Source organism: Ctenopharyngodon idella, chromosome 20, assembly GCF_019924925.1.
Source record: "Ctenopharyngodon idella isolate HZGC_01 chromosome 20, HZGC01, whole genome shotgun sequence".
Lineage (NCBI taxonomy): Eukaryota > Metazoa > Chordata > Actinopteri > Cypriniformes > Xenocyprididae > Ctenopharyngodon > Ctenopharyngodon idella.
The window spans coordinates 19,784,836-19,807,518 of NC_067239.1; the positions used below are offsets into that span (position 1 = coordinate 19,784,836).

General features: G+C 37.4%; 4 protein-coding genes across 7 annotated transcripts in view; 1 reads left to right on the forward strand and 3 right to left on the reverse strand.

The window, feature by feature from the left end:
* The window catches only part of fmn1 (formin 1), a 31,216-nt gene extending 25,373 nt beyond the window's left edge, over window positions 1–5,843 (forward strand). For 3 of the 4 annotated variants that reach the window (XM_051876207.1, XM_051876208.1, XM_051876206.1), the window contains 5 exons: window positions 2,771–2,863; window positions 4,415–4,466; window positions 4,604–4,753; window positions 4,914–4,995; window positions 5,166–5,843. In XM_051876207.1, the coding sequence (XP_051732167.1) occupies window positions 2,771–2,863; window positions 4,415–4,466; window positions 4,604–4,753; window positions 4,914–4,995; window positions 5,166–5,210 (422 nt within the window). In that variant the 3' untranslated portion in view covers window positions 5,211–5,843. Of the gene's footprint in view, window positions 1–2,770; window positions 2,864–4,414; window positions 4,467–4,603; window positions 4,802–4,913; window positions 4,996–5,165 lie in introns of all 4 variants that reach the window. The other variant, XR_007926936.1, reaches the window with a different exon arrangement.
* Window positions 5,577–7,332, reverse strand: grem1a (gremlin 1a, DAN family BMP antagonist). The gene is made up of 2 exons (XM_051876210.1): window positions 7,145–7,332; window positions 5,577–6,883 (listed from the first exon to the last, which is right to left on the reverse strand). The coding sequence occupies exon 2, from the start codon at window positions 6,880–6,882 to the stop codon at window positions 6,349–6,351; it is 534 nt and encodes a 177-aa protein (XP_051732170.1). The 5' UTR covers window position 6,883; window positions 7,145–7,332; the 3' UTR covers window positions 5,577–6,348.
* Window positions 7,333–7,475: 143 nt separating this feature from the next.
* Window positions 7,476–9,945, reverse strand: LOC127502818 (neuroendocrine protein 7B2). Its single transcript, XM_051876209.1, has 6 exons — window positions 9,853–9,945; window positions 9,276–9,510; window positions 8,992–9,141; window positions 8,660–8,772; window positions 7,964–8,017; window positions 7,476–7,801 (listed from the first exon to the last, which is right to left on the reverse strand). The coding sequence occupies exons 2-6, from the start codon at window positions 9,496–9,498 to the stop codon at window positions 7,685–7,687; spliced, it is 657 nt and encodes a 218-aa protein (XP_051732169.1). The 5' UTR covers window positions 9,499–9,510; window positions 9,853–9,945; the 3' UTR covers window positions 7,476–7,684.
* Window positions 9,946–13,327: 3,382 nt separating this feature from the next.
* Window positions 13,328–17,059, reverse strand: actc1a (actin alpha cardiac muscle 1a). The gene is made up of 9 exons (XM_051875923.1): window positions 16,962–17,059; window positions 16,013–16,164; window positions 15,766–15,894; window positions 15,518–15,628; window positions 14,526–14,610; window positions 14,258–14,419; window positions 13,971–14,162; window positions 13,676–13,857; window positions 13,328–13,582 (listed from the first exon to the last, which is right to left on the reverse strand). Exons 2-9 carry the CDS (start codon window positions 16,139–16,141, stop codon window positions 13,439–13,441), a joined length of 1,134 nt encoding a protein of 377 aa, XP_051731883.1. The 5' UTR covers window positions 16,142–16,164; window positions 16,962–17,059; the 3' UTR covers window positions 13,328–13,438.
* Window positions 17,060–22,683: the final 5,624 nt, after the last annotated feature.

Below are 22,683 nucleotides of genomic sequence, written 5' to 3' on the forward strand. Positions count from 1 at the left end.
CTGTGTTCACAGTTTACACAAATGCTCAATGAAAACAGTAGTATGTGTAGCCTTATCCGGGGTGAGATGCAGATGGAGCGTATCCAACAGTACGGGGTTCCCATCAGGGTGTATTATGACTGGGGAAGGAGACTGGCTCCTCTGATCTTCTGATTGGACGTTGAACAAACAGTGCTATGTACGTCCACGGGTGGTACAGTGACTATCTGAAGATGTGATCAGAGGTGCATCAAAACAGATTTTACTAAGAAAAAAAGACATTTGGTAACCTCTGACTCTGTCACAGGTGGAGCTTTAGCTCTATTGTGTTTTCTTGTTCATTGCCTACAAACAAAAAGGGTTTAAAGAGATAGTTTCCCCCCCAAATGAAAAAAGGTCATCATTTATTCACCCTCATTTAAATTTCAAAAGAAGATATTTTGAGAAAAGTCATCATACAATGAAATTCATTGGGGTTCACAGCTGTTTTGGACCTCACTGGAGTTGTAACACTCTCTCTCTCTCTCTCTCTCTCTATATATATATATATATGTGTGTGTGTGTGTGTGTGTGTGTGTGTGTATACATCGATCAGGCATAACATTATGACCACTGACAGGTGAAATGAATAACACTGATTATCTCTTCATCACAGCACCTGTTAGTGGGTGGGATATATTAGGCAGCAAGTGAACATTTTGTCCTCAAAGTTGATGTGTTAGAAGCAGGAAAAATGGGCAAGCGTAAGGATTTAAGCGAGTTTGACAAGGGCCAAATTGTGATGGCTAGATGACAGAGCATGATGTCAGAGCATCTCTAAAACTGCAGCTCGTGGGGTGTTCACGGTCTGCAGTGGTCAGTATCTATCAAAAGTGGTCCAAGGAAGGAACAGTGGTGAACCGGCGACAGGGTCATGAGCGGCCAAGGCTCATTGATGCACGTGGGGTACAAAGGCTGGCCCCTGTGGTCTGATCCTACAGACGAGCTACTGTAGCTCAAATTGCACAAGAACGTGTCAGAATACACAGTGCATTGCAGTTTGTTTTGTATGGGGCTGCATAGCCGCAGACCAGTCAGGGTGCCCAAGCTGACCCCTGTCCACCGCCGAAAGTGCCAACAGTGGGCACGTGAACATCAGAACTGGACCACAGAGCAGTGGAAGAAGGTGGCCTGGTCTAATGAATCACGTTTTCTTTTACATCACGTGGATGGCCGGGTGTGTGTGCGTCGCTTACCTGGGGAACACATGGAACTAGGATGCACTATGGGAAGAAGGCAAGCCGGCGGAGGCAGTGTGATGCTTCGGGCAATGTTATGCTGGGAAAAAATGATTCAGGAATGGTTTGAGGAGCACAACAATGAGTTTGAGGTGTTGATTTGGCCTCCAAATTCCCCAGATCTCAGTCCAGTCGATCATCTGTGGGATGTGCTGAACAAACAAGTCCGATCTATGGAGGCCCCACCTCACAACTTACAGGACTTAAAGGATCTGCTGCTAACATCTTGGTGCCAGATTCAGGGGTCTAGTGGAGTCCATGCCTTGACGGTTCAGGGCTGTTTTGGCAGCAAAATGGGGACCAACACAATATTAGGAAGGTGGTCATAATGTTATGCCTGTTCGATGTGTGTGTGTGTGTGTGTGTGTGTATATATATATATATATACAGTTATTACAATATCCAGCATACATAGAAGTCTAATGCTCAGCTTGTTTTTAGACTTTGGAAATTCCCCCATTAACCAAAATCAAAATCAGTATACTGTAACCATTGTTTTTACAGATGTAATCGACATAATTCACTGCACTGATGTCATAATTAGGCACTAACAGCATTTGCTTCATCAGCAGAAAGTGCTTTCATTCCATGTGCAAGTAATCAGTGATGTGCTAATGGCTTTGACTGCAGTAGCTGTTGTTTTAGATGACCTGATAAAGCCAACTTAAGCTGAAGTTGTAAATGATTGTTGGACTCCTGGTAAAAAAGCAGTTGGTGCTTAATCAGAATGTGGCAAGAGTGGAGTGACAAACATGGCCACATACACTACATTTAAATAAGTAAATATTTTGTATTAGTTTCACAAATAATATATTTTGAAATATATATTTTTTTTAAAGAAGTCTCTTATGCATTTATTTAATCAAAAATACAGTAAAAATAGTAATATTGTGATATATTATTACAATTTAAAATAACTGTTTTCTATTTTAATATATTTTAAAATGCAGCTTATTCCTGTGATTGCAAAAGATGAATATTCAGCAGCCATTACTCTAGTCTTCAGTGTCACATGATACTTCAGAAATCATTCTAATATGCTGATTTCCTGCTTAAGAAATGTTTCTTCTTATTATCAATGTTGCAAACAGTTAATATTTTTGTAGAAACTGTGATACTTTTTTTCAGGATTATTTGGTGAATAGAAAGTTAAAAAGAACAGCATTTATTTGAAAGAGAAATCTTTAGTAACATTATAAATGTCTTTACTGAGACCTTTGATCAATTTAATGCATCCTTGCTGAGTAAAAGTACTGATTTCTTTCAAAAGAAATCTTATTGACCCCAGACTTCTGAATGGTAGTATATATTTACATTTTAGGTTAGGATCTAGGTTATTGGAATAAAAAGTAAGCGCTCATGGTGGTCTAACAGAAAAGAAGACTGTTTATTTTTGGATAAAATATTGCGTTAAAGTTAGTGTAAACTTTGTCTTACAATGACTGGCTTCTGAAAATTGGACCTGGTCGGGGACTTTACTCTAACCCAGTGTTATTCTTTTTTGTCTCATACAGTTTGTGAAAAGGATGTTCTAACCGTGTGTACCAACTCTTCTCAAGAGCACATACATCCCTTCAAGGAGAAAATGGACTTTTTCATTGCCAACGGTGAGCTATGCTATGATACATTACCTTTTAGAAGAGGATCTGTATTCAAAGTTTTTAAGTCTTCTATTTATGTGCTCTGTCACATCAGCCAATCCCTCTCGTCTACCTTGTTCAGATATAAAGTCTAGTTGGTCTCTGAGACGACCTGCCTCTCTAGAAGATTGATGGAGAGGAGTACAAATGTTTGCCTAGATTGTATACAGGATTGTTTTGTTTTGCAGATCATAGAGGCAGATATATGGAGATATAAACTGGTCGTCATTCACTACAGAACAGCTGGATGAGGCAATGCTAGCTATAGTGAACTAGACAAATAAGATTTACTCTTTTTGTAGTTTATGTATATAGCAGCAAGTTTAAAACAAAGCTTTTCCTTTCCTCACATTCTTCCTACTACAATTATTTGATTGTCTCCACTACACAGATAAGACAGCACACATCCTGCAGTCATGAAGAATATCTGCCGTATGCCCTTTTGGGGACCTGATAAGTGTCTGTGACTGCCTACCTGTAAAAGATAGCTGGTCAAGTTCAGAAGACAGACACGGAGATAGGAATCAGAGAGACTTTGGCAATAAAGGAGACTTCTTAGTAAAGGAGAAACACAGGTAGAAAGGCCCTGGTAGAAAGGCTAGGAATTTGGGACCATAATGTTATGTAGCATAACTGACAAAGAAGTGCAATCCAAGCTAACAGGGAATGTTCTCAGAACTTTGGCAAGGTTCTGACAAGGTTCTCTTAAAGTAATGAGCAAACATTTTTCCACTAACATATATATATATATATATATATATATATATATATATATATACACACTTCATTCATGTAACGTTTTTTTTTTTTTTCTGAAACATTTTAGTTGGATGTTCTTCTAACATTTTTTTAATGTTACTACTTGTTTTAGAACATTCAGAGAACATTCAAAAGTAACGTTCCCATAATGTTTGCAAAATGATCAAATGGAATGTTCCCTTAAAGGTGCAACGTGTAAAATTTGGGAGGATCTTTTAGCAGAAATGCAATATAATATACATAACTATGTTTTCAGTGGCACATAAAGACCTTACATAATGAACCGTTATGTTCCAATCTACCTTAGAATGAGCCATTTCTATCACATACACCGTGGGTCCCCCCTCCATGTCAAGTCGCAATTATGCGCTGGCATGTTTCTACAGCAGCCCTAAATGGACAAACACTCTACAGAGCGTGTTTAGTCGCTATGTTGTTCTTGTGTTTTTAGAGGCAGCTTGCATTGTCACTATGTTGAATACGCACGAAGAAGTAGTAGTAGTAGTAGTAGTAGTTGTATGGTTTATTAGAAACAGAGACCGTTCTTTGGTAGAAGTAAGAAGAAACTAACTAAATGAGCTAAACGTTAGCTAAACGTTCTTAGAACATTATTTTTTTTTTAAAATAAGATCCTGAAGTAATGGAAGAGATATTGGCTCTCAATATTGAAACCATTTGCAGGAGTCTTTATGAAAAATATAATACTGATTATGATACAATCTAAATTCAAATGTTGATACACATCTTTTCATTTAACAGCACAAAAAGAGCTAATTGCTGTGGAACACCAAGTGATATCGGCACATAAAAGGTACAGACACATCACTCTTATTACAAAAAATGCAAATTTCATAAACATTTTTGACATTAAGTTACGGTAATTTACAATTATGGTCATCCTGATTTCCTTATTGTCTCCAACTTTGCTTCATGTCTTTCCTTCCTCAGCTTCTCTTACCTAGTGGAGTACTTTGGGCTGAAGCCACGTTCCGGGGAGCAAGAGACTGTGCCAGGCTATGTTTTCACACTTTGGTTTGAATTTTGCAATGACTTCAAGATCAGATGGAAGAGAGAGAACAAGGTCATATCCAAACAGAGGTGAGAAGTTAACAGCATCTTGAGGATCTAGCATCAACCAAGTTAAGGGTAATTTTGTTAATGACTGTTGTTGTTTTGAATTTCATGCATTAAAACCTGCTGGAATTGAAACATTACGGATAAGTAAAATGCAATCAATCTGCATTCTTTTTGACTTCAGAATCAAAGAGGCCCAACAGTCTGTGCGCAACATGACAGCAGAGAAAAAGATTGAGACCAGAAGGGCCAATGCAAATGGACTGGTAAGCGTCGGCCTTCATCTTTGATGAAGTGTGGGTGGCGGATAGATAAGCAAACACTAGTAGCTATTGTACTTTTATGAACCAGATTTTTAAAACCTTTCTGAATAATTCATTTACAGCTGAATAACACTTCAAAATGATGTTTGTTTCTATATGTTTCTTTATGACAGAAAGAGAGACTGCGTCTGAAAGAAGCAAGTCTGACCACCAGCTAACCATATCTGCCATTTCCAAAGAGAATCATATATATATATATATATATATATATATTCAAGACCCAGGCACTTGCATTGTTGGTAGGGTCAAAATGAAGCGCACCTGCTTGTGTGACACTTTTTCTCCAGACTGCATGTGTTACTGTACAGGATGACAGCCTGTCTGTCATATTACTGGATCCTGTGTGTAGCCCAACAACCAATCACTCACTTGCACATTTATGATCCAAAGATCCCTTTGATTATGATTAAGATATGAATGAATGCTGTTCAAAGTGAGAAACATTTAAGAAATGTTTATATTACAAGTTAACTCCATCTGCTATTACAGTTAAGCATTCAAACATGTTGAAAACAGCAATATCCGACTTGGAAAAAGCAGTAACTTTATTTTGTATATTGAGTAACAAAATTGCGTAACTTTTTATTGTCATATTAAATCATTACATAATATTACAAAAGATAATGTACATGTAAAATAATATCCTTATCAGTTTTATTTTGAACAACATCACCCATTTGTATTGATGACAGCCATCTTGCTTCATCACATCTCATTGCCGTTTAATCCCAGTAATAGTGTTCCTTTTGCAATAAACACATCATTGTTATGAAAACAATTATTTCCATCCATTTAACATGTTTTCTGTCTTTATTATTAATAGAGTTTCACCTAGATGTTCTTCATCAGTCATGAAATTCAAAGTGATCAAGAAGGTTGTAACTTTGGCACCTCATTCATTTCACATTACAGTGTTGTATTAAGACCAGGACAAAACACATTGGAATGTTGTTGTTTTTACAAAATTACCTATTTACACCCAAGTGTATCTACATTACAAATGTATCTACATTGATCCACACAGTGGAAAATAATATAAGCATATTTTTAATATGTCACTCTTTTTTATAGTATTATAACTTATGCAACTTGTTTTATAGTAGGCTACAATTAATTGCATCAGTTGTATTTCTTCACAATATAAAAGCCACATTTTGATGACTGAACAACGATGCAAGAAACAAAGCGATCAGGCTCCTACATTGTTAAGCTATAGGAGTGCATTTAAGCTTGACTTTCAGACAAAACACACACACACAAACACACAACTTGCCCACAACAATGACGTCAGCAAGTTTAATCCAAGTCGACAGAAGTACAGCGGCACTGCTTCACGCGGCGCACGCGCTTCTTTTTGGTGCTTGGGATCTGCCCGGGACAGGTGAGCGTATACGTGACAGTCGTGAAACTCTTCGGCTTACACACGGAGCACGACTGAAACGCACTGTCCTCCTGATAAACGTGTCGAGGTATGTAGAATGAGTTGCACTGTCCGTAACAGAAGCGATTGATGATGGTGCGCGGCTGGCACCCGTCCTCGTAAATCATCAGTTTCAACGGCTGCGTTTTACACCAATCAAGTTTGAGATAACGGCGCTCCGTTACGTGTAAAGCCTCCTGGCTGGAGTCCAGCACCTCGTCCCCGACTGAAGGCGGTCCCATTCCCCCAGAACTGGCCTGCGGTGTCTGCGGTGACTGTTCCGACTGGTTTGGGCTGTATTTATTTGGGTGAGGAATGGCGCCTTGAAATCCCCCGGTTCCCCTGATCCTCGCCGGATTGCAGAGCAGCCACAAGACCACGATAGTGACAGCTAATGCGTCTTTAGTCATTCTTTCACATGAAGAAAGAAATGTAACATTAAATTTAATATATAGTAAATTATATATACAGTTTGCTATTTTAAGGTTTTTAATAAAAATATACAATATTACATTTTATAAAATATTTCACATAAATATCATATAAATATAAAATTAACACAGCTAGCAAATGTTATACATAGATACCAATTATTTAATACAATTTTTAAAATTTTATCTAAGTTCCCTACATAATTTTTAAAGCCATTATCCAGTAGATATGCACACTTACCTCAGATTAATGATAGTTCAAACTTCTTCACATGGACTTCAGCTGTTCACAAAGGTCTTTGTATACCATAACAAACTACAATTAAAAATAGGTTGAACCGAAAGATCCAAAACTCAAGAGTGAGAGTCAAAATAAGGTATGGAGCTCTGTTCTGAGCGCTGACATTTAAGAGAATGGGGCAGTCCACGCCTCCTCAGTCTAAGATCATTCACAGCACTTGGGGATGGTCCAGTGCTTTTAGAGAGTAAGGTCCTTCACGATGAAGGCATATCGGATGCATATTTGTAATTTAGATGAATCATGAAGGTAAAAACACATACCCCAGAATATCTGCACATGAACATATACATAATTTTTATTTGATTAAGTGGTATTACAATGAAAGTTGTGCCAAGAGAATAATCATTCATGTTACAATCACCTTTTGCACCCTTGCTCTATAATAATATGATTCATTTGAATATCACACATAATTTAATTCTCACTTTACTGTGAAACTGCAATGTCATTTTCATACAAATTATATGAACAACATCATGTTCAGGTCTTGATATTGCTTGTAGCAGTTTCAACTTCATCTTCCTCAGGGAAATGTGGCACTGATTTCTTGGCCACCACGTTATCCAGCCTCTGTCCCATCAGGTATGGATTTGCACTCTGAAACACAGTCAGTGACAGATCCTGTGACTTTTTACTGAAAATACGAGACATGTATGCAATGGTGGTCTATCTTATTCATGTTTTGATCTATTGAGAAAGATACAACCAAAATATACAAAGAAAAATAATGGTTTAGTTATTCTCATATTTATAGAATACCCTTTTTCTTCTTTTTGGCCCACCCTTCAGCTTTTCATACAACAGTCCTTTATTCTGAAAGACAAAAAATAGATATTTAGTGCAGTCTGTTACAGACCAGTATTTACACATTTGTACATTATGCATTCTCTGTACATTAACTGCTACAACGCACTCTCATGACAATTTGTAACTATTTTACATTTTGGCGAATTGGTGGCTAAGTTGTATGAATTCGTAAAATCTCATTTGTAACTTACTTTTTTCTAAAATTGAATCATACGAATTCATGCGAAGTCACCACCTCATAAAATCAAACTACCCTAAAACTAAACTACCCACTATGACACTAACATTTTTCAGAGAGGTAATTTAAGGTCCTTCTACACTTTTTTTTATATTATATTGTTATTTTGTATTAAATTACATAGTTATTATGTAGTTAACTTGATTGATTTCACCAGTATGTACGTATGTAAGCACAGAAAAGTACCTGACAGAATCATCAATTAAATATTATGCTAATGCACAAAAATATGTTTTGACAGGTTGGTTACTTTTATCCTTCTAAATATGATTAGTACAATAAAAGTCTGATAACTGAGAGAAAGTAAAGTAACTTCAAATTACTTTTCACTAAATGAATCATTAATTTCATTTAAATTAAAACTCAGAAGTCTGCTCCGGCCTGTTTGAAGGTGTCAAGTGTGAACTTACCCACTTCGCTAGCGCAGGGTAGTCATGCTCAGGGTCAAAGAGATGCTGATGTTTCTGAAATTCTCGACTGAACTCTGCAGTGTCTGGAGAGTTCTCTAAACATCCATCAGCAGCTATAAAGACATGATCACATTTTAATGCTCCCCATTTTCAAACCATTCACAGAAGTTTAGAGTTGTCATACCTTTGGGGGAAAACGGTAAACTTTTCCTAAACAAATTTTATTCGCCTCAGAAAATGGATTCCTGGTTATTAGCTATGTGATTGATAATCTAAGTGAATGGTGGCACCACTGTATATTTCTGTATTCGGTTGCATTTGGATGTGCATACCAGTCTTTCCAAGGGGGCAAGGATTGGGAGGGTCGGGATAACCATGGTCCTCACTGAAGTCTTTGGGAACACTGTCCCCAGTTAACTCTGCAACAATGTTAGGGATGTTCCCATAAGGCCCGAGATGTTGGAGTCCCTCATGGGCACCACCTATTGGACAAAGTGTAAATTACAGATAAAGATAACCGCGTAATGAGTATTATATAAAGGATAACCCTTTAAACTTTAAAGTTCTTTTATTCCCTATATAATCATTCACATCTTGTATACAAAGAAACTCTTACCTTGGATGCTGAGAGGACCCACTATGTTGGTGGCCTGGTGCGCGGGATACTCGACCCTTGGCCGCGCGATTCCCAGCTGCTCCATCACACCATGAAGCAGGCGCTGGATATCCGCCTCCGACACCTGATCCACCGTGCGTGGACTGCGGCCAGAAACGACGGCCATCGAGCTTATGATGACACTCAGAAGAACCGTGTGTGTCATTTTCGGAGCCGAACCCATTGTTGACGTTCACTACACCGACAATAAACAAAATTTTTTGCTGCGATGTATGCTAAAACGTTATATGTAAATAAAATATATACATTATTTTTATTATTTTATATTCACCGACCAAATAATGTAGAAACTGGGTTATAAATTTGATTATATGATCTATAATTTAGATATTATTGAGCTCATAGAAAACGCACATCCCTGAATGTAACTACGTCACAAGTAAACAGGCTTGATAAAAACATAGGCCGTTATTATATACTCGCACATTCAGAAAAATATTCGTTGTTCAGAAAAGCTAAACATCCAACGTGTTGTATAAAGAATAAATAGTTAACCAAATACAAAGGGATAACCTACCATGTAATCTGGATTGAGAGAGAGTGTGTCGGGTTCAACACAGATGCCGTCCTCCTCCTCCTCCTCCTCCTCCTCGCTTCATTTCCTCTGTTGCCAAGCAGCCGAATCATCTCGCCTCTACAAATTATCATTGGTTTACGTAGTGACGAGCACATATCCGTTAAAACATGCTGCTGTATTTTAATGGAAACGGTAGGCCCATAAGGGAACAAACCTCATATTTTCCTTATAATTATTATTATTATTATATATATTAAGTATTGTCTATAATAAATGTCACTTGGCTACATGTGAGGTGTGTCGCGTCGTCACTTTAATCGAATTATAATAATAATAGATTAACGTTTACAGTGCAAATAGCCCATAGCCTACAATGCAAAGAATAATAGCCAACAGCAATGGTTCAATAATTCAATGATTTCCGTGGTAGTCTATTCTCGCAAACAGGCATGAATTAGGCTATATTACAATATTTATGGAATATATAATTATATCTTAGCTAATTCAATATTTATATATTTCCCTAAAGTACTACCCAATGTAATGTGTGACACATAAGTGTGACATTTAATTGTGTTTACTTGTTTACACGGCAGTTACATAAATATGATGGTATTGACATTATCAACCCCATTTCCAAAACAGTTGGGACATTTTGTAAAATGCAATAAAATCATGAATCTGTGATTTGTTAATTCTCTTTAACCTTTATTTAACTGACAAAAGTTCAAAGAAAAGATTTTCGTTTTCAATGACCAACGTATTTGTATTTTGTAAATATAAACAAATTTTGATGGCTGCAACACACTAGAAAGTTGGGACAGAGGCATGTTTACAACTGTGTCACATCACCTTTCCTTTTAATTACACTTTTAAATCGTTTGGGAGTTGAGGATACTAATTGTTGCAGTTTTGCAAGTGGAATTTTTGCCCAATCTCACCTGATACCAGCTGCTCTGTAGTCATCATTGTCTAATTGACTCCTTTTTATGATGGCCATACAATTTCAATAGGAGACAGATCTGGACTGCAGGAAGGCCAGTCAAGCACATCCACTCTACAGTGTAAAGTGTCTAAGAAACCACTGTAGCAAACGCAGAATGAGGCCGAGATGGCTTGCTTCACAGGAAAGATGTCATCTTGATGGCAACATTTGTTTCTGTACAATCCCAATATATGCCTCCATGTCAATGGTACACTATATTGCCAAAAGTATTGGGACACCCCTCCAAATCATTGAATTCAGGTGTTCCAATCACTTTCATGGCCACAGGTGTATAAAATCAAGCACCTAGGCATGCAGACCGCTTCTACAAACATTTGTGAAAGAAGGGGTCGCTCTCAGGAGCTCAGTGAATTCAAGCGTGGTACCGTGATAGGTTGCCATCTATGCAATAAGTCCATTCGTGAAATTTCCTCACTACTAAATATTCCACGGTCAACTGTTAGTGGTATCATAATAAAGTGGAAGCAATTGGGAACAACAGCAGCTCAGCCGTGAAGTGGTAGGCCACGTAAAATCACAGAGCGGGGTCAGCGCATGCTGAGGCACACAGTGCGCAGAAGTCGCCAACTTTCTGCAGAGTCAATAGCTACGGATCTCCAAACTTCGTGTGGCCTTCAGATTAGCTTAAGAACAGTGCGTAGAGAGCTTCATGAAATGGATTTCCATGGCCGAGCAGCTGCATCCAAGCCTTACATTACCAAGTGCAATGCAAAGCGTCGGATGCAGTGGTGTAAAGCACGCCGCCACTGGACTCTAGAGCAGTGGAGACGTTTTCTCTGAAGTGACGAATCATGCTTCTCTGTCTGGCAATCCAGACGAATCTGGGTTTGGCGGTTGCCAGGAGAACGGTACTTGCCTGACTGCATTGTGCCAAGTGTAAAGTTTGGTGGAGGGGGGATTATGGTGTGGGGTTGTTTTTCAGGGGTTGGGCTTGGCCCCTTAGTTCCAGTGAAAGGAACACTTAATGCTTCAGCATACTAAGACATTTTGGACAATTTCATGCTCCCAACTCTGTGGGAACAGTTTGGGGATGGTCCCTTCCTGTTCCAACATGACTGCGCACCAGTGCACAGAGCAAGGTCCATAAAGACATGGATGAGCGAGTTTGGTGTGGAGAAACTTGACTGGCCTGCACAGAGTCCTGACCTCAACCCGATAGAACATCTTTGGGATGAATTAGAGCAGAGACTGTGAGCCAGGCCTTCTCGTCCAACATCAGTGCCTGACCTCACAAATGCGGTTCTAGAAGAATGGTCAAAAATTCCCATAAACACACTCCTAAACCTTGTGGAAAGCCTTCTTAGAAGAGTTGAGGCTGTTATAGCTGCAAAGGGTGGGCCAACTCCATATTAAACCCTACGGATTAAGAATAGGATGTCATTAAAGTTCATGTGCACATAAAGGCAGGCGTCCCAAAACTTTTGGCAATATGCATATTCGCACATATGGAAGTCATCCATTGCATTTGCAGATGCACCCCTTTACCATGACAGATGTTTGCTTTTGCACTGGTCGCTGATGAAAGTCTGGATGGTCTGATCGTCATGGGACTGAGAACTCGATGTCTGTTGTTCCCAAAAACATGCTGAAAGGTTGACTTATCTGACCACAGCACACATTTCCACTGTCTTTTTGACCATCTAAGATGAGCTCGGGGCCAGAGAACTTGGCGCCATCTCTGCATAGAATTGATGCAACATTTCCCTACTGAGATTTCTTTCTGGATTCCTTGAAACTTTTCACAATATTATGTATGGTAGATGGTGTAAGACCTAAATACTTTTCAATCTTGCATTGAGAAATCACTCCTTTTATATCCAAACATGAAACGAAACCCTCACCTATTACCAATTCACCTGCTAATTGTGGACTCTTTCAAAACAGTTTAATTTGGATATTCTGTAATCTTTTCACTTTTATTTTGCCTCTGTCCCAACTTGTTTGGAGTGTGTTTCATGAAATTCATAATTGGTTTATATTTACAAAATACAATTATTAAGGACAGTAAAAAACATTGGAAATTTTTTCTTTGTACTTTTGTCAATTAAATAAAGGTTCAAGAGAAGTACCAAATTGTTTACACAGATTGTTTTTTTTGTTGTTGCTGTTTTTTATTTTACAAAATGTCCCACCTTTTCTGTATTTTTGAGGATTTTAAAAATTTGAATAACTATAATTTAAGAATGCTAGAGAAAAGCATTTTTGCTTTTGGACTTTTTGGACCTTTTTTGCACTTGGACTTGGTCTATTTTCCACATTGTGTGTAAAATTTTGAGAATTGTTTTTTTTTTTTGTTTTTGTTTTTTTAGAAATCTTTTAAAACAAAAAATGTATAGTACTATGTAGTATACAGTATATTTACAGAATTTAAGATGAAATTGATATTAATAAACTAAAAGCTTTTGTTGAGTAAACATATGTGACTAATAGCTGCAAGTATTAAAGACAAAACACAAAGAGGACCAAAAATACTGTTACACTTCACAACTTTTATTACAACAGTACATGTATATACAGCACAAGGCACAATACAAATGCATACGGAGGGTTAGTTGGATTGACTTGAGTGGGACTGGAGGTTTAGAAGCACTTCCTATGGACGATGGAGGGACCTGCCTCATCATACTCCTGCTTGCTGATCCACATCTGCTGGAAGGTGGACAGGGAAGCCAGGATGGAACCGCCAATCCAGACGGAGTACTTACGTTCAGGGGGAGCGATGATCTAGAAAACAAACACAAGAACATGAATGTAGCTAGACTGTAAAACTAGAGCTATAAAACAAACAAGAGCTCATTTAGTCAGTTAAAAGTTTACCTTGATCTTCATTGTGCTGGGGGCCAGAGCAGTGATCTCCTTCTGCATACGATCAGCAATACCAGGGTACATGGTGGTACCACCAGAAAGGACATTGTTGGCGTACAGATCCTTGCGGATATCAATGTCGCACTTCATAATGCTGTTGTAGGCGGTTTCATGAATGCCAGCAGACTCCATACCTGTGAAGTGCAATGTCACAAACTATGTTAGTGATATTTGCATATTTCAGGAGGGAGCACTTGTGATGTATGAACAGCAACATGCATTGATGCAAGGCCCAACTTAAACATACCAATGAAAGAGGGCTGGAAGAGGGTCTCAGGACAGCGGAAACGTTCATTTCCAATGGTGATGACCTGGCCGTCAGGCAACTCATAGGACTTCTCCAGAGAGGAGGAAGAGGCAGCAGTGGCCATCTCATTCTCAAAGTCCAGAGCGACGTAGCACAGCTTCTCCTTAATATCACGCACAATCTCACGCTCAGCTATGGAAGAGAAAAGAGTAAGTATATTGGGAAAAGACAATGAAAACATTTATTTTGTGTACATGACTGTACGTTATTCTTCATAGAGCACCCACCAGTAGTCACGAAAGAGTAACCACGCTCTGTCAGGATCTTCATCAGGTAGTCAGTGAGATCTCGACCGGCCAGATCCAGACGCATGATGGCGTGAGGTAGAGCATAACCCTCATAGATGGGGACGTTGTGGGTCACACCATCACCAGAGTCCAGCACGATACCTGTAACATGATGCATTGGCATATCAAGTATTCGATTGGCATGTCAAGTATATATTGTTTCCGTTACAGATTTATATAGGAATTAATTGATTTGATAGACACTGACCAGTGGTACGACCAGAGGCGTACAGGGAGAGCACAGCCTGAATGGCAACATACATGGCAGGGACGTTGAAGGTCTCAAACATGATCTGAAAAGTGAGAAATTATAGTCAGGGTTATTATCGTTAACTAAAACTACAATCATAAAAAACATTTTCATTACTTGAAATAAAATACACATTAAATGATAGGTAGATAGATAGATACTATAATAGTTTTTAAATAATACTAAAACAACACTAGCTCTCTAGGGTGAACGTGATTTTACCAAGTACAACATGTTCCTGGATCAGCATCTTTGTTGATCCTGGAACAACATTCCAATCAACCAATCAGATTTGAGGGAAAAGTTTACAGTTTATGTCAAGTTTAGGCTTACAACCAGGGTTAGGTGCTTCTACGTCAGTGTTATTCACCTATCATTTCCCTCTGATTTTAGGGATAAATTATGGGTAGGGATAGGTTTAGGGGTAGGAATAGGGTTATGACAAAATTTTCCAGGATCAACAAAATATGTTACTATCTTACTTGGCAGAATCATGGTTACCAGCTAGCTGATTGATTGATTGATTTAAAGATAGATAGATAGATAGATAGATAGATAGATAGATAGATAGATAGATAGAATTCAAAATACTGACAACAATAATTGTATTTCAATGATACTAAAATAACACTGGTTTCAGCACCAGTAATGGTAAACACATACTGTTAATGTAAAACCCGAGGCTCAGGGGGCCACAAGGGGGCGCTAGAGCGTCCGTGAAAACGTTCAGAAAAATATAAATAAATAAAACTAATAAATAAGATTTATATAATTTCACATTAATAAAGTTATAGGCTACTGTTACAACTCATTTTTACAGTATAAATGGGTTTGAAAATATATGGCTGCTATTATATGCTTCCACCACAACATGTGGGTCCCTCACGAGGGGACATTCATATTTTGGTCCGTGGCAAAAAAAAAGTTTGTAAACCCCTGCATTAGCTTACCTGTGTCATCTTCTCCCTGTTGGCTTTAGGGTTGAGGGGGGCCTCAGTGAGCAGAGTGGGGTGCTCCTCAGGGGCCACACGCAGCTCGTTGTAGAAGGTGTGGTGCCAGATCTGAAAACATTGAAATGTATTAAAATGAATGGATAAATGCATGGAGTGAATCCCTTGATGACCGAACTAATAGGGGGGAAAATCCTTATGTTTGATTAATAGATGAAAAACAAATTAGAATTCTGTAATAATTCTACCTTCTCCATGTCATCCCAGTTGGTGATGATGCCGTGCTCGATGGGGTATTTCAGAGTGAGGATACCTCTCTTGCTCTGAGCCTCATCTCCCACATAGCTGTCTTTTTGACCCATACCGACCATCACACCCTAAGGTAAACAAGTCATGGGTTAGATCTATAATCTGTAGTTCAGTTTGTTTGTATAAAACACTGCATACGCTTTCTAGGCTGGAACCAGGAATTTACTACATTCATTGGAGGCCCACCTGGTGACGGGGTCTGCCAACAATAGAGGGAAAGACAGCACGGGGAGCATCATCACCGGCGAATCCAGCCTTGACCAAACCAGAACCATTGTCGCACACGAGTGCGGTAGTCTCATCGTCGTCACACATGATTGGTCTTTTTTAGAATGGTCCTATAGAAGAAAGAAAACATGTTCGGAGATTGTATTTTATTAACAAAGTTAATAAAATACATATTAAATAACTTTTATATGTCTTTTAGCTTTCATTTACATTTCAAACTGGTCAAGATAGAAAATGTAGCATCAGATAAGGTCAATAAAAGGCCAAAAGCATCACAGCAGAACCCCTTTAAACTATTTTAGGCATCAGCTCTTGTCATTCTGAACAGAAGCCCCTGACCGAGTGTCCTATCTGTAGCTATTTCGCAGTTGTCTGATGACAAATGACAGAGCAGGACCTAAGGGTCGCCTCCTCAGCTGTCTAGAAACTGTAAGAGATCCACTGGCAACATGTGCCACGTCACTACATCTGTTGATGACTTCCTTTATTAGAGCATTTTCAAGTGACCCTTATGAGATCTAGATCTATGGATTCCAATCCAATGAATCCTTCAGTCAGTCAAATACAACTAGTTACCACTGCTTCATCCTGCTATCCTTCAATACTTCGAGTATTATTTGTTTATGCCCAACCATCCTTTTCATACATTTCTCTAGCTACAGCTACAGATACTTATCTTAGCACAGAAGATGAACAATTATCAGAAAAAGCAGTTTCTGCTAAAACCATAGATGTAAAATCAGCCAATTATCCACCATCTGCATCATGAATTCCAGAGATTTATGTTCCTTCCCATGTAGGAGATGAAGTGTTGGGTTATTCCTTCTCAAATCTCTCTCTCTCTCTGTCTGTCTGTGTGTCTGTCTTCCCTGAAGTAGTCCATAGAGATAAAGTAGCAAGCACTCACCAAGTTGTAGCACAAGACTGGGGTTTCCACTGGGATGAAGGGCATGTGAGAAGGATGCCCCTTAAATATGCTAGTGGTTGGGGGGGTTGGAGTTCAGGGGCGGGATCAGGAGTTCACACAACACCAAATAAGAGATGCTAGAAAATGGCCCACAGCCAGTATATCCTGTACTCCATGGTCTCCAGCATTACCAAAATGGACAGATGTTTCTTAAGAGGTGACAGATCCTCTTTGGTAGCAAAATAAGCAGTGGAAAACGGTTTGTTATTATTTCAGAGCCAAATGGAAGGTCAAAAGAAGCCAAGTACTATTCTTTCATTGTTCTCCATCTCTTTTAATATATTATGTAATGTTTTATGTCATGTTCTGTTATTACGTGTGACAAAAAAAAATTAAATAATTCTTAACGATTACTGAATGTTACTGGATGTGATTTAATCATAAAGAACAGCATTGTTTTCTTTGAATATGGGTAAAAAAAAATTATGCTAACTGTTTCATGATGCCATTCTTCTAAAGATACCATAATACCAAATACCATAGCTATGGTTATCGGACCATATTAGAGATTTTTTTATTTTATCATATGGGCAGAGCAGATATTTGATTTAATTGTGCATGTTAATTTCTCCTATTTTTACATTTAGATTACTTTTGATGTAATCTAACACTTTTTAAAAGTAATGTTTAAAAACAATAATTTAAAACTGTTAAACTTTAGCAAATATCAAAATGAATTTTTTATACTGTACATACTGTATCATACTGTATAATGTAATGGCGAAATCAGTGTTGCTATTGTTAACTAAATGTATTAAAATTTGTTTTCCTTAATTGAAATACAGCTGAAATAAAATAAAATATAATTATTAGTTGGAAAACTTAAACGTAGACAAACAAAAATTGGAAATGTTGCCTTGGTAACTGACTGAAATAAAATAAGTTTAAGCTGAAGAACTAAAATTACTTGAAAACTTGAAAAAAAATTTTTTTTTTAAGTTAAATAGAAATATTAAAAATATATTAATAAAAATTACAAAAGAAAAATACTAAAACCTTTAATTACATTTTATGAGAAATATAAAACAAAAGCTAATTCAAAATGTTAGTGTATAAATAATACTAAAATATCCAAATTCACTTGTATCATTTAAAATGACAGATTTTTTATTATTATTTTTTAATTTATTTAAACAAAATCGTATAGAATTTTAATATTGGCCAATAAATGGTCAATATTAAAATTCTATACGATTTTGTTTAAATAAATTAAAAAATAATAATAAAAAATCAGTCATTTTAAATGATACAAGTGAATTTGGCTATTTTAGTATTAATCTTATCGACCAGAATTACAATATAATTTAGGCAAAACGAGACAATAGCACATGCAAGTTTGTGATGCCATTACATACACTTTAAAAAATGCTGGGTTAAAAACAACCCAAGTTGGGTTGAAAATGGACAAACCTGGCGACTGGGTTGTTTTAACCCAGCGGTTGGGTTAAATGTATGCCCAACCTGCTGGGCAGTTTTATTTAACCCAACTATTGTTTAAAATTACTATGGCTGACTTAAAACGAACCCCAAATAAGTTGGAAATTAAAAATCAGACACATAATTACAGGATGCAACAATAATAATCAAAAGGTGAACATTTATTAATAAGCAACTTAATAAATGTTTATCATTTAATTATTATTCATTAAACTTATTAATAAATGTTCATTTAATAAACATATTAATAAATGTTAATTTTCAACATTTTGAGTTCATTTTAAGCAAGTAATACAGTAATTTTTAAACAATAGTTGAGTTAAATAAAACTACCCAGCAGGTTGAGCAAACATTTAACCCAACCATTTTTTTTCAGAGTGTACACCACACAAATAAACTTATAGGAATGTCAGGAAATCACACATCATGACCTTTGACACGGAACAATATACCAATATATGTGTAAGGTCAGTGATGAAAAAAAAAAATGATCTGACTTCTCAGGCATTTGAAAGTTCAGAACACAGGGGATGTAACACTAGATGCGTGGGGTCACATCTAGGAGCCAGACCTGAGTTACACCACCTTTGTCAAATGGCCTGGACCCTGGTATGCGATCGGGCCCATAACATGCCAGACAGCTGAGAGGTGTGGGGGTGTTAGGAAGGACCTGTGTCCTTTCTCTGCAACTGCTGTTCTCTGATTGGCCCAGCTCTGTCCTTTTAGGGTCATGGTGAGTGACAGGTGCTCCTGGCGACACATCAGTGCTGCTCCTCAGTGCTGCTTGCTTGGCTCCAACTCCTTATTTGTCACCTTCTCCCCCGTTATCTCTTTCACTCGACACTGTGAGAAAACAGAGATTGTTTCCTCTGTATATTCCTCTATATTTGTGAAATACTGTAGTTTGATTCTACGCATATACTTTGGGTTAAGACATGCATATTACAAATTCATTTTATTTCACCATTTGGCATTGCCTCCTGTTTTGACGTGTAGGTGTTATCTTGTGTTGTTTCAGGCTTGGTGAACAGAAGATAATGTTCTATTTGTGATCCTCAAAGCTCAAGCCTGACTGAAAAAGACTGTGATATCAGCGTGATAGTATTTTCTAACCTTTTGTTATCAGATTTCTAGAGTTTCTTATAGACTTTTCGGCTTGCTGTGCCAAAGTTGGATTATGTGTGAGCATTTTTGAGCATCATAAAGTTCAAGCCTCTGTTAGATGTGCTATTATTAGCCATTTTTTTTTCACCATAGCTTGATAGATATCTACAGATCACAATCCTTTCGGATTCCCTTGAACCCTCACGTATACTGTGACCGATACTAGCATCTTATTATAGCTCTGATGATGCTGTTTAGCAAAATGAGATCATTGCTAATGGCTTCTTTGAAATTATAGTCTGGTTTAGTATCATTCTGGTGAAAAGTGTGCATCCATGATGTTCAGGAAAGATAAATGAAGGAATTTGGGTGTTCCTATCGGGCTATTAAAGTACAGTAACAGTTGTAATTCTACCATGGCAATATTTACTGGGTTGTAATCTATGAGCGTCAGTTAAGAAGCGCTGCTGTGTGGGAGGCCCAGTGGTCAAACAAAGCAGGCAACCAACACAAGCACTTTGACAGGGTCCTGTCTCCTTAAAAGGGCATGAAGGGGACACAGGATTTGCCTGTTTCAGACAGCTGCGCTTACCAGTAGACCACCACTTGGAGTGTGGCAACTGTTGGGCCCAAATGCTTTTTAACATTCATTACACTGGGAGCAATGGTTTGTTGATCAACCTGTTTGTGACATGACCCTGCAGGGCCATACCAGAGAGTGATGTGGATCATATGCTGGGCTGTTGATCCACATCGTGTAGTGTTTGCAGGGCCTTTTATTAAAAGTCGAATATCTACTGGGGGGGAAATGCCAGTAAGTAAGTGACCAGCTGATTGATTGACTGATTGATTGATTGATATAGATGATAGATAGATAGATAGATAGATAGATAGATAGATAGATAGATAGATAGATAGATAGATAGATAGATAGATAGATAGATGTGACACTGAGCTGTTTTAGTGATATAATGTCTGCTAACAAGATCTACTGTGTGTCAATGTGTTGGCTAAAGCAGCTGTTAACTCTTCAGAATGACAGACCGCTGACAGGCATGCTAATGAGAAAAACCCATATAAATGATCCTCACGGTAATGTACATGCCTTAGAGCCAATCACTGTTCATATTCAGACACTCATACTAACTCAGACAGGAAGAATTATGTTCAGTAAGACAGATCAGCTGACAAGTCAATGACAGTTGTGCCACACTCCAAAACAGAAATGTGAATTGAGGAAAGATATAACACTTGTTTTAGTATGTGCAAAAGAAAACTGATATCAGCATGTAAATAAACATAAAGGATTAATTGTGCTATATTAAAGCAGGCCGGACAATGTTAACGCTCTGTTCTTCGTGTTTAAGTTCCTACATCTTAAAGTTCATGCTGTCCCATGCAGAAACTGTTTCGAAACGTCCTGAAAGCACTTAGAGGAGAGCGGTCGGTCACCAGCTCATACCAGGAGTGCCCCAGATAATGACTACTATAAATATATTGAGTGCTTCAGAAGTTTCCATGTCAGCAATGTTGTTCATTACAGGTGTGCATGGAGAAAACCATGTAATCCACTTAGTGTATTAAAACATTAAGTCCTGATTAACCTTGAGAAGTTTAAAATATGAAATTAAAAAATTGCAATGTGAATTTAATATTGATCATTCAATGGCCAGTAGTTACTGGCTTATTGTATTGATCAGAATTCCAAGATCAGTTATGAACTGTAGCACTCTTTGAAAATCAACCTCCAGTGAAAACTTATTTTGATTCATCATACTTCAAAATGAAAAACAGAGTGACATTTTGAAAGACTAGTTGAAGTCAGTAAGCCTTTTCCAGTTTGGGCAGATGCTATAAAGCTTTACAGCAGCTGAAAGATTTCATTAAGCCTGTGTAGGAGACAGCGGCAGTCATGAAGGGAAAAGGTCCCAAATGTTATACACTTTTAGAAGAGATGTTTTGGATTTAAAGGCACAATATGTAAGATTTTTGGATTAAAATATCCAAAAAACCACTAGAACAATGTTATATATTTTGTTGACTTATGTTTACATTATCCCAAATTTTTCCAATATTTAAATCCAGAGAAATAAGCAATTTTAACCAGGATATGGGCTGTCTGTGTGTCGCCTAGCAATGACATCGTACCTGCGTTACCCTCGGTTTCCATTTTTCTTTAGTAGAAACCATGGAAACACCAAAGACGCTTTAATATATTGTGTGTTTTGTTAGACAGGTGAGCAACTGTTTGGATGAATTCATTCATTGACAAAACTAATCATGTTATATAGCTCAACACATTAAGTTTTATTGTTTAAATCTCGTTTTCTTGATTTACAGCGAGTATGATGTTTTACCATGCCTAATAGCGATCTAGTTTACTGCAGTGTGCAACAAGTGTCTTATAGTAGCCAAATAAAGCTTCAAAAAAAAAAAAAAAAATAAAATAAACAAAAACAAACAAACAACCCTTTTCAAAACTGATGTAACGCATATTTGAGTCATGTCTTTAAACATGTTTCAGTTGTTAAATAACATTTTAAAGCGTTTAATTTTTTTGACTGTTTGTATCAGGTGGTACAACCAAATAGCTGCATGTGTATATTGTAGTTGTACCTGACATGGAAAGTACCAACCTACCTATACTTGAAATTAGCCATTTTTACAAGTATTTGAGAAAGAACTACAAACCTTTTCACTCTGCCACAAGGATCAGTTGGGGTCCTCTGGATGCATGTTTACTTTTATTACCTTAATTGATAAAAGAGCCATGTTTGCAGTTGTTTTTCCCAATTACCTCAACAGCTTTAAAACTACTGATATTTATAAAGTTTATTAAAGGTTTCAAACCTAAAATGCAATAGTATTTAGTTATTTTTTTTCCTCTTAAGACACCATTTACAATAGTTTTAGTTTCTTTTGTTCAGACATTTGTACCAACCTTACATTTTTGGGGTTTAAAACAAAAATAATTTGCATTAAACGTACTAAAATTCATTCAAACTAAATAGGTTTTATAAGATAGTGATATGACATGAATTTACCAAATTATTTTAAAAGGAAATGCACTTGGACACAATATGCACATCATGTCATTGACCCCTAATCCTCATCTCTGCCA

What these genes read in the sequence shown, in the direction of transcription:
- LOC127502818 (XM_051876209.1), bottom strand. Translation starts at nt 9,498, where the DNA reads ATGGGTTCGGCTCCGAAAATGACACACACGGTTCTTCTGAGTGTCATC. An exon ending in TTGCCCCCTTGGAAAGACTG is followed by an intron (nt 8,773 to 8,991) that starts GTATGCACATCC and finishes ATGTCTTTATAG; the next exon opens with CTGCTGATGGATGTTTAGAG. An exon ending in GGCCAAAAAGAAGAAAAAGG is followed by an intron (nt 7,802 to 7,963) that starts GTATTCTATAAA and finishes ACTGTGTTTCAG; the next exon opens with AGTGCAAATCCATACCTGAT.
- actc1a (XM_051875923.1), bottom strand. Translation starts at nt 16,141, where the DNA reads ATGTGTGACGACGATGAGACTACCGCACTCGTGTGCGACAATGGTTCT. An exon ending in ACAGGGAGAAGATGACACAG is followed by an intron (nt 14,611 to 15,517) that starts GTAAGCTAATGC and finishes CTCACTTTTCAG; the next exon opens with ATCATGTTTGAGACCTTCAA. An exon ending in TTACTCTTTCGTGACTACTG is followed by an intron (nt 14,163 to 14,257) that starts GTGGGTGCTCTA and finishes TCTCTTCCATAG; the next exon opens with CTGAGCGTGAGATTGTGCGT.
- grem1a (XM_051876210.1), bottom strand. Translation starts at nt 6,882, where the DNA reads ATGACTAAAGACGCATTAGCTGTCACTATCGTGGTCTTGTGGCTGCTC.